This window comes from Prionailurus viverrinus, chromosome D4, assembly GCF_022837055.1.
Source record: "Prionailurus viverrinus isolate Anna chromosome D4, UM_Priviv_1.0, whole genome shotgun sequence".
Taxonomy (NCBI): domain Eukaryota; kingdom Metazoa; phylum Chordata; class Mammalia; order Carnivora; family Felidae; genus Prionailurus; species Prionailurus viverrinus.
Genome location: NC_062573.1, coordinates 92997297 through 93012294, shown reverse-complemented (window position 1 = coordinate 93012294; position 14998 = coordinate 92997297). Strand labels below are relative to the sequence as shown.

Sequence of the window (14998 nt, the reverse complement as noted above, 5' to 3'; positions counted from 1 at the left end):
GGAAGGCGAAACTAGCCTCTAGGTGGCAAGTTGGCTTTACCCCCAGGGGGCAAAGAGCAGATCTTCAGCCTCCTTCCCCAGATCCCCGGGATGCCCACAGCCCAGTTAGGTGGACACCCCCACCCACGGAAGACAGCAATGCAGGATGATCGTGGGCCTGGCCCCTGGAGCGGAGAGGCAGAGGCGCCCACGCTATGCGCACGGGAGCCGAGGGCTGTGGCGTCCCGCCCGCCCCGAGTGATCACGAGTCACCAGGCACTGCCGAGAGTTCCTTTATAAAAAACAACGGAATGCGGTGCCCGGGCACCCGCCCTGCTCCCCGAGGCCAGTGGAGCAAGGACCTCTGCTTTCTGGCTCTCCGAGGCCCCGGTTGCACAGGACCGGGTGTCTGGCCCCCACCTAGAGTCCCGTTTCTCCCGAAGGGCCCGCCCTGCACCCCGCTTCTGCACCCCGCGGGCCCAGGCAGGAGGGTAGAGTGTCTCAGCGCCGGCCATCCACCCCGAGGCCGCCAGCCCGTCTGGGCCCAGGCCTGCTCCCAGATCCGGGAGGCCCAAGGGTAGGCTCCGTGAGGAGGGTCCAGCTGACTCTCCTGGGGGACATGAGAGGCCTGGATCCGAGGCCCGTGACAGGAAGCAGTGGCCTGCATCCGGGGCCAAACCAAAGCTGGGAGAACCACATAGGAGCGGGACACAGTGACGTTTAGCAGCTGGGGCAGGGGAGGAGGTCCCTCGGTCCATTCTCCAGTCAGGCCCTGCCCCCGGTCGGCCCCGTCCTGCCCCCAGGTCCTGCCCCGCTTCGGCTACTGGGCGGGCTGGGAACCAGGCCTTGCGGTGGCCCCGTTCTCCTGGGGTGTCTTGGAGATGCGGAGGAAGGTGGTCCTCATGGCCTGGTGGCAGCTATCCATAAGCTTGGGGACATCAGCGACGGTGAGGCCACTGGTGGGGATGGCATCCAGCACCTCCACCCTGATCGTTCCTGTTGGGGGGGGGGGCATCAGTGGCCTGGGGGCCCCCGCCAGCGCCTGCTTTCCGGGCGCCCGTGTTGCGGCCTCTCTTGGCTCCCGCGCCTCCTGCACCCCCTTCCTCCTGCTCCTCGGCCGCCCACTGGCCTTCCCTGGAGCCTCCCAAGGCCCCGCCAGGCTGGGTCCTTTCCTGGACACCCTGGTCTCAGATGGTTGGTTTTTAACGGAGAATAAGTGACACAACCAAAGCTCCAAAGTACGCGCTCTGCAGGTTCTGACGGCTCTAGGCGCCCCTACCAGCCCTGCCAAGCTGAACACTTCTGCGCCCTCCCGGGCACCCACACCCGCCGTCGCGCTCTCATCCCCCGTGATGGTTTAGGTGGTCGGGAGTCTCACATCTGGGGGCGGGACACAGCAAGGCTCCTCCCCCCACAGCCCTTCAACCTTTGGCCCCACCCTCCCACCCAGGCACCAGGTGCCCACACTTAGGGTCTGGAAGGAAGGGTAGCGGCCCCGAGGTCCCTGGCTGGTGGGCGCAGGGGTACCTGGGAGGCCGCTGCCCAGCCTGGGCCTGTGTGTGTGAACTCGGGCACCTACCCCACCCTCTGCCAGCCTCCGCGTCCTCATCTGGGAAATGGGCCCCCTGCTGCCGGCCTCAGCTCGTGGCTGGGACTCCAGAGTCCCGCCTGCCTTCTCCACTCACCACGTGATCACGGAGGGGCAGGGTCTGGCCCAGAGGAGCCTCCCAGAGACGGGAACTATCCCACTGGGGTTCTGGGCGTCCTGCGGCTGAGGGTGCTATGCCCGAGTGTGGGGACCGGTGGAGGGGGGGGGGGCGCTACCTGAGGTGAAGAACTTCGTCTTGTAGTTATAGAAGGAAGAGAAGCTGGAGTAAACCACGGGGATGACAGGCACCTGTGGACAGGAAGCCACGGTGTCTGAGGACACACAGGAGCCCACCCCCGCCCACCCGGGGCCCCAAGAATGAGCCACTGGGGAGCCCTGCCTGGCCACCCGCTTGCCTTCGGCCTGAGGAGGTGCTGGGAGTGCCATGGCCGCAGGACAGACGTGCTGACCTGCCTCAGGGCCCTTCTGCACACTGACCCCTGGGCCGGGGACACCTTTCACGCCCCGGGTGGCCCAGAGTTCCGTAAACGCATCCCACACATCTTCACTCGAGCGTTCCTTTCCACCAGGAAGCCTCCTGGGCTGGCACATGTCCTTATGATACATATCGGTGCCCCTACGGTCCTGATGGCCCAGGGGAGGGGAGGGGTGGGGGGGGGGTCAGGGTCCTGTCCAGTTTAGCAGGAGGTTACTGAGGTCTTTGGGCCCACCCCTCCCCCATCCCGGCGCAGCTCTAACCAGGGGAGAGGACAGGGGAAGATGCCCAGCCTCCTGGCTGAGGCCGTCTCCCCCCAGCTCTGCCACACCTCAGTGTCCCCTCTCCCACCACCCCTCTCTCTCATGCCACCAGCCCAGGGAAGTGACATCGGCCCCAGGCATGTGGCAGGGGTGCCTTCCACCTCCCAGCTGGAGGGGCCGCAGGTCCAGGGCTTGAGAGAGCCTTGCTGAGGCACTGCCGGCTCCGGGCCCCTCCGCCCCACGCACCCAGGGCATCGGGTGTGTGAGCTGGGAGCCCCTGCGAGCCGTGCTCGGGGCCAGACACCAGGGGGCGCCAGAGGCCACCCGGCACAGGTGGGGATCAGGAGAGCAGACCCCTGCCCAGCCCCCTCCCAGACCCCAACTGGGCAGGAGGACAGCCCCTTCCCCTGACCCCAGACGATGACTTTCCCCTACACGAACACCCCCCGACAGGGCGTGGGACAGGGCGCCCGTTCCCCACCAGGAGACCCTGCCCCGTTGACGGATGTGCCTCCAGTTCTCCCGGCATCACCCCCAAGCCCCTCTTGGACAAACTGCGCCTTGGGCCAGAGCACAACGGCCCAGCGCAGAGCTCGCAGCTCGCTCTCCCCAGGCCCGCCTCCGGCTCTGCGCAGCCCTGCCCCTCTGGACCCGCTGGTGCCCCCGAAACCCCGCTCCAGCCAGCGGTTCTGCGGGACCCAACGAGCACTCGGCCTTCCCGGGCGCTCAGCAAACAGGCCCGCCGCCTCTGCCTTCTATGCCGACCCCAGCCTCCCTGCGGGGGCCCCTTGCCTGGCCAGCTCCAACCCGGGGGTGCTGGAGCTCCAGGCACGGGTGCCCCGCTGACAAGTGTGAGTCCCACTGCCCACTGGACCCGATCAGCCACCAGCCCTGGTGCTCAGAGTGGGTGAAGAGGCCCGAAGAAACGCCCTCCGTCACGGGTCAGGAAGCAGGTGCCGAGGGGCCGTGGCCAGGCAGCCGCCTTCCGCCTGAAGCCGACCGGGACCCGCTTCCCTGCCCCCCTCCCCGGAGAGGGCGCTGCCCTGGTGTACCTGGGCCTGGATCGCCAGGTAGAAGGCACCCTTCTTGAAAGGTAGCAGGTCCCCGTTGTCGTTCCTCGTGCCCTCAGGGTAGACCCACACCTTGAGCTGCAGGGGAGAGAGGGGCAGCTGGAGCGGAACCTCACAGTCCGTCCCCTCCAAAGGAGCCCCGCTCCTCGCCGAGACCACCGCCGCTAACGCGTAGGCACTGCTCCCGAGGGCCGTTCTGCACGACAACGTGGCAGCCTGTGCAGTGCCGAGCAGGCCCGAACCCCACGTTCACACTGTCCCTGACCACGCGGGTGCCCACGGCGGCCATCACGCCCACACTCACTCCGTCCCTGACCACGCACTTGTCCCCGGCGGCCATCACGCCCACACTCACTCCGTCCCTGACCACGCACTTGTCCACGGCGGCCATCACGCCCACACTCACTCCGTCCCTTACCACGCACTTGTCCCCGGCGGCCATCACACCCACACTCACTCCGTCCCTGACCACGCACTTGTCCCCGGCGGCCATCACGCCCACACTCACTCTGTCCCTGACCACGTACTTGTCCACGGCGGCCATCACGCCCACACTCACTCCGTCCCTGACCACGCACTTGTCCCCGGCGGCCATCACGCCCACACTCACTCCGTCCCTGACCACGCACTTGTCCCCGGCGGCCATCACGCCCACACTCACTCCGTCCCTGACCACGCACTTGTCCCCGGCGGCCATCACGCCCACACTCACTCCGTCCCTGACCACGCACTTGTCCACGGCGGCCATCACGCCCACACTCACTCTGTCCCTGACCACGCACTTGTCCCCGGCGGCCATCACGCCCACACTCACTCTGTCCCTGACCACGTACTTGTCCACGGCGGCCATCACGCCCACACTCACTCCGTCCCTGACCACGCACTTGTCCACGGCAGCCATCACGCCCACACTCACTCTGTCCCTCACCACGTACTTGTCCCCGGCGGCCATCACGCCCATACTCACTCTGTCCCTGACCACGCGATTGCCCACGGCGGCCATCACGCCCACACTCACTCTGTCCCTGACCACGCGATTGCCCACGGCGGCCATCATGCCCATACTCACTCTGTCCCTGACCACGCGATTGCCCACGGCGGCCATCACGCCCACACTCACTCTGTCCCTGACCACGCACTTGTCCACGGCGGCCATCACGCCCACACTCACTCTGTCCCTGACCACGCACTTGTCCCCGGCGGCCACCCCGCCCACACTCACATTCTCCCTGACCATGCGCTTGCCCACGTCGGCCATCACGGTCATGGCGGTCCTGGAGCGCTGCCGGTTGATGAAGAAGACACCCCCGAGGTACATGATCAGGCCCACAGGCCCCGTGAAGAGCAGCTCCCGCTTGGCAATCTGCACGCAGCGCTTGGGTAGGGCCTCCATAAGGCCTGCAGGTGGCCATGGGACACCAGGCAGGTGGAGGCCGTGCTCAGAGCCTGGCAGCCATCTTTCCCCAGGAGGAGAGCGCCAGCCCCGTGCCTCGACCACCAACAGGCCTGGGCCGATCATGCCTTCCCACTAGCCACCCCTGCCTCCCGCCTGCAAAGGGGGGGAGTGAAGCGGAACTCCCAGCCGTCAGCGCCCCATGCGCAGCGTCAGGCACATGCAGCTTTGTGTGGCTGCAGGGAGGCACGGGTCCCGCTGGCCCGGGTCAGCATCCCCTCACCCGCCGGCTCATCCGGGCCCGGGCTCTACCTCCCTGAAGCGTCTCCCCCACAGAGACCGGGGCAGGGTCCCGGGCTGGGCCTGCAGCTGGGAAGGGCCAGCTCTCCCACCAGCCCCTCCGCGGCCCCGCCTTACCCATCATGTCCAGGATGCTCTGGTGGTTAGAAATGATGACACACGGGTGGTCCACCTCCAGCTTCTGGCGGCCCTTTATGTCAAAGCGAAGGCCGAATACATACTTGAAGGTCCGGACAAACCAACTGATGATGCTAAAGAGAGACAGCATCAGTGAGCAGGGCCCCGCTGGCCCGCAGCCGGACTGGAGACAGAGACACAGCAGAGATCCCCACGGCAGAGGGAGCCCCGGCTTGCCCTTTGCAAAGGGGAGGGCGCCCACTTCCACATCTGCTTTCCAGGGACCTGCCCGTGTGACCCCGCCCTCACCCGGACACCCCTGCTTGCTCAGCCAAGTGGGAGACTCAGCTGGAAGGAGGCTGGAGGCTGGAGGCTGAGAGCCCCCAGGGCCAGCCTGGGTCTGGTTCCTGGCTGTGTCAGCGACTAAAAACCCAACGTGGAGGGGCGCCCGGCTGGCTCAGTCGGTGGAACGTGCCCCTCTTGATCTCAGGGCTGTGGGTTCGAGCCCCACGTTGGGTGTAGAGATTACTTATAAAAATAAAAAATAATAATTATAGGGGTGCCTGGGCGGCTCAGTCGGTTAAGCGTCCGACTTCGGCTCAGGTCGTGATCTCGCGGTTCGTGGGTTCGAGCCCCGCGTCGGGCTCTGTGCCAACAGCTCAGAGCCTGGAGGCGGCTTCAGATTCTGTGTCTCCCTCTCTCTGCCCCTCCCCTGCTCACACTCTGTCTCTCTCTCTCTCTCTCTCTCTCTCTCTCTCTCTCAGGTAAATAAACATTAAAAACTCCCCGAGGGCACAGGCGAGAGAGGAAAGGAGGCAGGATGCACACGGGCCTGGGACACCACCCGCCCCCGCCCCCGCCCCCGCAGGTCGCTGCTCTGGAGCATCGGGGACCCTCAGGGGCCGCCTCCAAGCAGCATGTGGCGGGTGTGAGTGGGTATGTCTGTGGGGATGTGCCTGCAGGTGCTGGCCGGCCTTGGAGAACACAGGGAGGCAGAGTGGCCTGGGACGCTTTGCTCGTACCCTGGAAGGGACCCATCAGGGGTCCGTGGGGTGACGGAGCCCAAGGCGTGAGGCTCAGTGTCATGTCAACTCCCTGCAGGGCCCCTGGGTCTTTCCCTTTCCCTGCGGGGGGGGGGGGGGGGGGCAGGCGACTAAAGATGTGCCCCCACGGACCCAAGGGTTCCTGACCCAGAAGTGTCTCTTTCTCCCCGAAGGTTCGGGCGCCCTCCAGCCCCTGAGTTAGCGGAGGCCGTCCACGGTCTTGATGGGAAGGGAGGGATTTCCCGCTTTATACAGAAGGGGGAAGAAACCGCCCAAGGCCCAGGGATGGCTGTCAGGAGAGCAGAGACTCAGCGCTGGACTCAAAGCCAGACTCCGGTTTTTTAAATTGTCGTAAAACACACATGACCTAAAACGTACTGTCTCAACTGCTCTTAAGCACACACAGCCCAGCGGCATCGCGCACATTCACACGGTTGTGCAACCGTGCCAGGACCACCTCACCCTCCAGACCCAACTCTGTCCCACTGAACACGGACCCTCCCCTCCCCCCGCTCCCTCCCACTCCCTGTGTCTGTGGGTCCGGCTCCTCCGGGGCCCCCTGTGAGCTGAGGCTTCAGGGCTGGCCGTGCGTCTGCAAGCTGTGTGTCACCCAGCTGCCCCGTGTTGCAGATGGGGACACTGAGCCCCAGGGAGGCGCAGCAGCTAACGTGGGGCTGCTGGGCGAGGTGATTAGGCCAGCTCCCTCCCCGGACCTGCCAGCCTCGGCCACACCTGCCCGTACATCCCTTCCCGCTCCGGGGCTGTGCTAGCCGGCTGCTGGCCTTCCACGGGCCCCAGTTTCTCATCTGCAAAGAGCACTTCTCGGTCACTGTGAGGACCGAGGGGACAAGGAGGGGTCACGAGCAGGTGCTTCGCAAAGAGGAACGATGGAAATGGCCAGTAAACAGGCAAAAGCCTCCGTTTCACCAGCAGTCAGAGCGAAGCACATGGGAACCAGAACCCTGGCTGCATCTAGAGGGGAATCGGCATCAGCCCTCGGGCGGCCGGCACAGCCAGGCCTGGAGGGCAGGTCGGCATTGCCCGGCAATGGGAAATTGCCACCAGGAAATCAGGTGCCTCTCCCGGGATCCGATCCTGAGGCCGGCCCTGCGCCCCTCCAGGGTGGTCCGAATCAGAAAACGGCAGCCGTGCAGGTGTCGCCCGCCCCAGGGAGAGGTGGATTCGTGGGGCGCTGGGCACAAGGCAGCCAGGGAGACCCCCACTCACTCGGGGCGCCTCCCGCCGCCGCACAGGGTCTCGGGCCACACGCGCAAGTGCTCGCCGTTCTCTCTGGTGGAGCCACTTGCCCGCTTCTTTCTCCCTTTCTTTGTATCTCTCTCTCTCCCTCTCTTTAAAAATGGTGGTAAAATACACGTGACATAAAACTTATCACCTTAGTCGTTCTTAAACGTCCAGCTCGGTAGCACCGACACACCCCCACTGAGATGTGGCCGTCCCCGGCGTCTGCCTGTCTCCAGGACTTCTCTCCCTTTTCTGTCAGGATTTCTCTTTGTATCTACTGGAAGGCATTGGCTGCGGACTGGTTTTTCCAGAACTGCGGGGAATACCGTGTGCGGACCTCAGGCAGCGTGCTGGGCGCGCGCGCGCGCACACACACACACACACACACACACACGCACCACGACACTCGGCAGCTGCCGTGACCCGGGCAGGCTGCCAAAGCAAGGTGCACGCTGGGATTGGAGGAGGCACCGGTGCGTCCCCGGGGACACAGCATAGTCTCTGGAGGCAGCGCGCCCCCACCTCTCCCTCTCCTGACGTCACGTCGCTCCAAGGTCTTCCGTAAAAGCGTGAGCGAGGTGAACTTTTTAAGAGTTTCTCAACGTGAAGGAAGCAAAGCGAGGACCCTTTCGGGTGCCCCCCCGCGCGCCTCCAGGGAGAGAAAGCGGGGCTCCCCCCCCCACCCCCGGAGAGCCGTGGCAGGTGGGCACGCCCCCCCCCCACGCCTCGCACGGAACCCTCACGTTCAGCTCAGACAGTAGCCCCGCGAGGTGGGCACGCCCGGGACATCCACCCCACGGAGGAGGGAGTCCAGGCTCAGCAGTGAAGCCGCCCGTCCAAGGTCACACCGCAGGGACGCCAGGTGGGCGGGGACCCACTCTTAACCCGGTTTTCCGAAAACAAACAGAAGATGCCAGGCAAAGGGCAAGCGGAGGTGGGGGTGAAGACTCGGGATTGCAAGACCGAATTCCAGAAGCTGCTGTGAGGCCTCCCTCCCTTCCCTGAGGCTCTGGAGACACCACCCAGGCAGAAGTGACGCCGTCCCCACTCGGCCAGCCCAAAGCAGCCGCCATTGTCCTGAGCCCAGCCCCACTGTACCCTTCCGGCAGCCGCAGAGCATAGGGGGGCCGCCCTCTCGGGAGCCGGGTGTCCCCGGTGCTGGCCCCGGGGACTCGGCCGCACAGCTCTGGGGGCTGTTCTCCATCCCTAGCCTCCAACTCCGTGACCCCACCTCCCCAGGTGTAGCCCAGGTGGCCTGGTGGGTGCCCGCTGCCAGGTGGGTGACAGGTGCCACCTTTCCACCTCATGGCGCGTGGCCCCCGGGAGCAGGATGGTTTGTCGAGCAGATAGATGGGCCGTCCTGGCCCTTCCTGGATCTTTCTCAGGAGCCCTCTACCCAACCCAGAACCACCTAGAACCTCTGAGCACTAGGATGCCACAGATCCTTCCAGTGCCCCAGGAGAGCCCAGGCTCCTCAGACCTTCTGCACTTAGCCTGAGGACACGTGGGGCCTTCGCAAGCTCTAGGTGAGGCAGATCCGGATCCTGGCTCCCTTCTCTGGCCATGACCTTGGGCGATGCACCTGACCTCACTAAGCATTCATGTCTGCCTGTGAATGGGGAAGGGTGTGGACCTTGAGCCCAGGAGGCTGCGACCCTGGGAGCAACTGAAGAGTGAAATGTGGTGTCGCAAGCACGTAAGAATCCAAAGCGGATGAGAGTGAGAGCCCTCCCCCCGCCCCCCCACCCCCCAGCCAGCACTGTGCCCCAGCAGCTGGAAGGAAGTTCAAGGCCAGTCCCAGGCCGCCTGCTGACCTTTGCCCCAGCCCCTGGACTTGGGCGGGGGAGGTGCACCAGCCCGCAGCCAGGCCCCTCTGGGTTTGCGCCCGTCGCCTCCCCCCACCCCCTGCCGCCCCGAGAGCTAGGTCTCAGTGGGTTCATCTGGGGGACAGCCCTGCCAGGAAGGCAGCATGGAGCCATCGATCTGCTCAGGGGACAGGAGGCTCCGGAGAGGCCACCTGGCAGGGCAGGAATGTTTTCCACGTGTGCGACGTGTCGGAGCACAAGGAGGGGGCAGGGGCCGGGTGGGGTGGGGTTTCCAGCCTGTGCAGCAGGACGCCCAGAGGTGTTAGGAGGGGCCGTGTGGGAATGGGGTGCACACCAGGGGGCTGGAAGGAGGGGGGGCCGGCAAGCTCTTAGTCCCCAGGCAGGGTCTCCAGGGCTCCGAGCAGCACATCCAGGGAAGGACACTGCCCCTGGCCGTCCTACCCCAAGAAAAACAAAGGCAGACCTTCCTGCAACACCAGGACCCCCGGCCGGTGCCCACGTGCCACGTGACTTCCCGACTGCACCGTGCCCCCCTCCATGCACCCCCACAGGACCACCGAGTGGCTGGCTAAGAGGCTGGGCTGTTCTGGGTTCAAACCCTGACCGGCATCGATAAGCCTCCGGTCTCCGGCCGAAACAACGCATCGGCTGCACAAACCGTGCCTCGCTGCCCCCACCCCCCACCTCCTCGAAGCTAAGAGCTATGCCACCTGGGTCCTGACAGTTCGGAAGGACGCAGAAGCACGCGGGCCAACCCCCAGCGGCCCTGCCACAGCAGCGGCATCCCGGACCCCGAGAACGGCGGAGCCACGGGGCCGGAGGGGCCGGAAGCTTTCCGTGGACCTGGGCGGCCCGGCTCTGGTCTCCCTCGATGCACAAAAGAGTAAAGCCTCTTGGTTAAGCGGCTCTTACCAGGATCTCCTGACCCTGCGGCGGAACCTACTTCTCACACAGGCAGCACAGAAAAGCTTTATTTTTCTGTCAAATGGGTGTATTAAGGGCCTCTCCTCCCAGGATGGGGAAGACGACCTAATAACTCCACCCACCCCAGCCAACAGAGCACAATCAGCCTGGGAGGAGTTCTTAGTCTCAGCCCCCAGCCGGGCCGGGGTCTCCTCAGCTCTTCTGTTCCCATCACTGCTCCCCGCACCCTGCAAACTTCAGTCTAACAGGCAAAGGCTCCCTGGGGACCAACTTGGCAGAGCAGGGCTGCCCCCCCCCCCAGGGCTCCAGTGCCCAGAGCCTGGCATCCAGCCCCACAGAGCTGGGTGGGCACGGAGGGAAAAGACAAAACACGCACTTGGGAGTCATTCCCAGCGGGTCGGCCCCCCAGTTCCGCCATGTCTAACTCCGGGACCCTGGGCGGCCACCTCCCCCACCCCCCCCGCACTGTGCAGGCCTTATACCTGCGGGTTTCGGTCACACCCCGGACTCCTCAGCAGTTAAGTGAGGCACAGGATAATGCCCGTCCCCACAATGGAGGTACAGCAGCCCACGGGAGATGGGAGTAGAGGCTGTGGCCTCAGGCAAGGTGGCCTCTTCCAGAAGTCAGGGCGGGGCTGGAGAGCAGAGCAGCCAGGCACCCAGGGTGCTCAGGGGTCCATCTCCATCCTCCCGGGTCCCGTCCTGGGGCAACCCCCCCACCCCGCCCCTTCGGGGAACTCCTGCTCACAGCATGCCCCACCAGTGCCCCCACTATCGCCAGGGGCTCACATCCCTGTGACCCACCCCTGTGGGACCTGACGATCCAGGGGAAGGAGGCTGTGGTCTCTCCCTGGGGAGAACACAGCACCTGCCATTACCTGGCAGTATCCTGGGGTGCCCCCCCCCACGCAGAGCCTGGATCCGGGGCTGCCCTAGGGAGGGGAGGGCAGCAGGAAGCCCCCCCCCCCCCATCAGAGCCTCTACAGTCCCAGGAGGACACCCGAGTGGGCCAGAATCTCAGGCCACTGGGACCAAGGAGAGCAGACCCAAGCCGGGGGGGCGGGGCCAAGGGCAGGCCCAGTCCTAGTGTGGCCAGCCTGCCAGGTCCAGTCACCAAGTCAGAAAGGAGCCTGGTGGCTTCTGATGTGACCCCTGGGAGGCAGCTTTGAAGTCTGAGTCAGTCCTTTTAAAAGACAAGAAAGCTGCTTCTAAAGAGGCCACCTGATGACACAAGGTGGGGGGAGGGGCGGGCCACCTCCCCGCCTCCTGTCGCTTCTGGAAACCTGCTCTGGGCCCAGCTCTCCGCCTGCCCCCCCCCCCCCCCCCCACTGCCCCGGGACAGCTCGGCCCGGGGCTCCCCCCGCCTCAGAACCAGAGGTGCCGTCCCCTGGCCCGGCTCTTGCCAGGCAGCACCACCTCCAAGAAGCCCTCCGGCCTGTGGGTCCCTGAACCCACACCTCTCCTCCTGCGCCCAGTGGAGGCCCCTGCAAGGGGCCGGGCAGTCAGAGACGTTTGCAGCCTCCGGCACCCCTGCCCTGGAGTGGTGGGGGCCCAGCTTTGGGGACCCACCCCCAAAGGAGGCCCTGCCCTTCCCTCCCCAAGAGGGAAGACGGCCTGGAAGGGCCACCCCCGGGCTGTCCCTGGGGTCTGCACTCCCGTGGACGCCTGTCTGGGCCCTGGTGGTGGTGGGCGGGGGACCAGAGACCCACTGAGGGCCCTGCAGTCCCAGTCCTCACCTACTCCGGGTACCACGGGAAGCCACCAGCCCCGAAAGACAGGGCCTGAGGCCCCACAAAGTGTGGGCCGGCCCCGGCAGCCTGGATGGACAAGGACAGAGGTGGGAGCAAGCCAGCAACCCTCACCAACTGCCCTGTAACCACACAGGGGGCAGGGACCTCAGAGACCAAATACCCTCACGGCAGGTCACAGCCAAGAGGCTGTTGCAAAAGCCACAGACAGAAATGGCAGCCAAAGCCGCGCCTGGGATCCCACAGGGCAGGAGGACGCCCCTGCTCAGGCAGCCTTGCCCCCCCTTAGCCTCTGGCCCGGAGAGGCCCCCACCTGACCTCCCCTCCCCACCCCAGGCCCGCCAGCCCTCAGCACCGCACCTACGGCTCCCAGAGTTGTCCAGAGAAAAGTTCCAGGCGCCACTCCCTTCCTTCCCCAGGCTTGAGGCTGGACCCCGGGCCCAAACCGCCCTTCCTTCCCACCAGGGAGCCTCGTACCTTAGAAGAAGGGAACGGAGGGGAGGCGTCGGAGCACAGGTGCGTTCAGGGGGCGGAGGCAGGAGGAGGTGCGGAGGGGACAGGGGCGCCCCAGACTCCACGGCGCTCCGGCCAAGCCCACCCCGGGGCCGGCCCCGCAGCCCCCGGGTGAAGCAGGAGCGCGCCCGGAGCCGCTCGGCCCCCCGCCGCCCCCCGGCGTCCCCCGGCGCGTCCCGCGCGTCCCGGGGCCGGAAGGACGCGGCGGCGCGGGAGACCCAGACCTCCGAGGCGGCCGCCCCCGGGCGCGGGGGGGGGGGGGCTGGGGGGGCGGGGGAGCGGGGGAGGGCTCCCGGGCGCGGCGACATTGTGACCGCGGGGCCCCCCGCGCCCCCGCGCGCCCGCCCGGGAGCCCCGAGAGGCGCGGGCGGGGCAGGAAGGAGGGACAGGAGAGAAGAAAGTTAGGGAAGCGGAAGCGGGCGGCGGCCGGCGCTCCGCCCCACCCGGGGCTGTCCCCGAGCCCCCCTCCCCGGCCCCCGAGCCCCCGGCCCCCTTGCCTCAAGTTCTCCACCGTCCGGCCGCCGTGCCGCAGCAGGCAGATGACCGCGGCCAGGGTGGACGCCGACACGCAGAGCGCGCAGTACAGGGAGACCTTGGCGTAGAACCGGGCCGAGCGGCTCAGCTGCACCAGCAGCAGCAGCAGCAGCAGAGCCCCCGTCAGCCACGGCCAGAGCCCCATGGCCCCGCCGCGCCCCGACGGCGCCCGCCTCGGCCCCCCTGCGCGAAGGCGACCTGCGGGCTGGCGGCGGCTGGCGGGCTCCCGCCGCGCCCGCGCCTCTTATTGCGAGGGCGCAGGGGCGGGGCGGAGAGGGCAGCCAGCGCGCCCAGGAAGCGGCTAGGTGAGGCGCGCCCGCCCCGTCCCGCCCCGTCCCGCCCCGCCCCGTCCCGTCACACTCCCGCGGGTCGCGCGGCTCCGGGCGGCGCGGCCCCCGTCCCGGCCCCGCAGCCGCGCAGCCCGGTGGCCTGGACCCCGACACCGCCGCCCGGCCCCACCCCCACCCCCGCTGTGCCGGCCGCCCCGCCCCTCCTCGTGTCCCCCCACATCCCCGCGGCCCCTTAGCCCGGAACCGGAGCTCCAAAGGCGACCCAAGGACGCCACGGCCCTGGCGGCCCGGTGGCCGAACAACCGCGCCCCAGTGACGAACGGCCGCCTGGGCCATCTGCGCCTTCGGGTCCCCTCTGGCAGTTGCAGGGAGACCCGGCCGGCCGGCCGGCCGTGGGGCGCTCTCTTTCTACGGGCCTGGTGGGCGCACCGCGGAGGCCCTAGGGATGGGGCGGGTTTCTGGGCGGGGCTGGGGGGGGTGTCTGCTCTGCGTGCCAGGAACACTGTGTCACCGCTCACCCACTGTTGGTGCGCCGCCAGGAGCAGATATCAGGCGACTGCGTTCACATCAGCTCAGCGATCGGCCAGCCTGGCGGCATCGGTGCCCTTAGCGTTGGCTCGAGGTAGAGGGAGGGGCCCTGCCTGGGCGCCCAGATGACCGCTGCCGCGGCCAACAGGTCCCACAGAGCAGGCTGAGGTTGTAAGGCCACGTCTCCTTCCCGTGCTTCTGTCCTGGGTGGCCAGGGTGCTGTGTCTCCTGCAATTTCCGGAACGCACACGCATGCCTGTCAAGGGCATGGAGAACTATCTTAGAGGTCCCTTGGATGTTTCAGATGCTGAGGCAACCTGCCACCGACACAGTCTCCTGGCACCCACCCCCCAAACTGGCCTGTTTTCCCTCAAAATACGAAAGCTTCGCTCTTAGGATGAATGGGGAGCTCTGGCTCCAAGGGAGGTGGGGTTCCCTGTGTGGGCACGGTGGCCCATTCCCGGGTGGCCCTAGCATTTCAGCCGCCTTACACCTGTCAGTACCTGGGAGAGAATCCTGGTTCCGCCTTGTTCCCAGTCTGCGGGGCCACCACTTCGAGTCAGTGTCCACAGCCCGGCTGGCGTCTCCCTGTGTCCACAGGCTGGAGGACCCACCTCCCCCTGGGCAGACGGCACCAGGACAGAAGGAGAGGACACAGCCGGGTGGGAAAGGGTCCCCTGCATCCATGGGTGGGGCAGGGAGCTGGCGCTCCGGGCAAGTGCATCCCCATCTTACAGATGGAAAACAGCCTCCCAGAGGTAGGGGTCGCCCAGCCAGGAAGTGACAGGGAGGGAGACTGGTCCCGGCCGCTGTGTCCCACACCTGCTGCCCGGAGGCTGCCACGTGCTGGGGGGGGGAGGGGGCGGGGGGGGCTGCCCCGTCATCTTCTTCCAGCTCCCAGGGGTGGTGGTTCCAGACCCAGTACCAGGTCCTCATCGAGACACAGAGGCTGTTACCCACTTTCACCTTCTTCCCAGTCTCATCCTGGGGAAGCGTCACAAGAAAAGAAAAGGCTCTTCTTCAGATAGGAAAGGGGAAGCGGGGCGGGAGCTGGGGAGAGGTCTGCCGGGTGCGGGCGGGGGGGGGGGGCTGAAAGACATACTCAATCCTGTAACGTCCTATTTGGAAAGCTAACAAAACCTTT

At 66.6% G+C, this 14998-nt stretch overlaps 1 protein-coding gene across 2 annotated transcripts; it reads right to left on the bottom strand.

Annotated features, from left to right (window-relative positions):
- Window positions 1–256: 256 nt before the first annotated feature.
- AGPAT2 (1-acylglycerol-3-phosphate O-acyltransferase 2) lies at window positions 257–13274 on the bottom strand. Of its 2 annotated transcripts, none has more exons than XM_047829760.1 (6): window positions 13000–13274; window positions 5207–5340; window positions 4619–4794; window positions 3379–3474; window positions 1804–1876; window positions 257–975 (listed from the first exon to the last, which is right to left on the bottom strand). In XM_047829760.1, exons 1-6 carry the CDS (start codon window positions 13179–13181, stop codon window positions 800–802), a joined length of 837 nt encoding a protein of 278 aa, XP_047685716.1. In that variant the 5' UTR covers window positions 13182–13274; the 3' UTR covers window positions 257–799. The 2 variants fall into 2 exon arrangements, with proteins under 2 accessions (XP_047685716.1, XP_047685715.1); XM_047829759.1 differs by lacking the exon at window positions 13000–13274 and adding an exon at window positions 12467–12825.
- Window positions 13275–14998: the final 1724 nt, after the last annotated feature.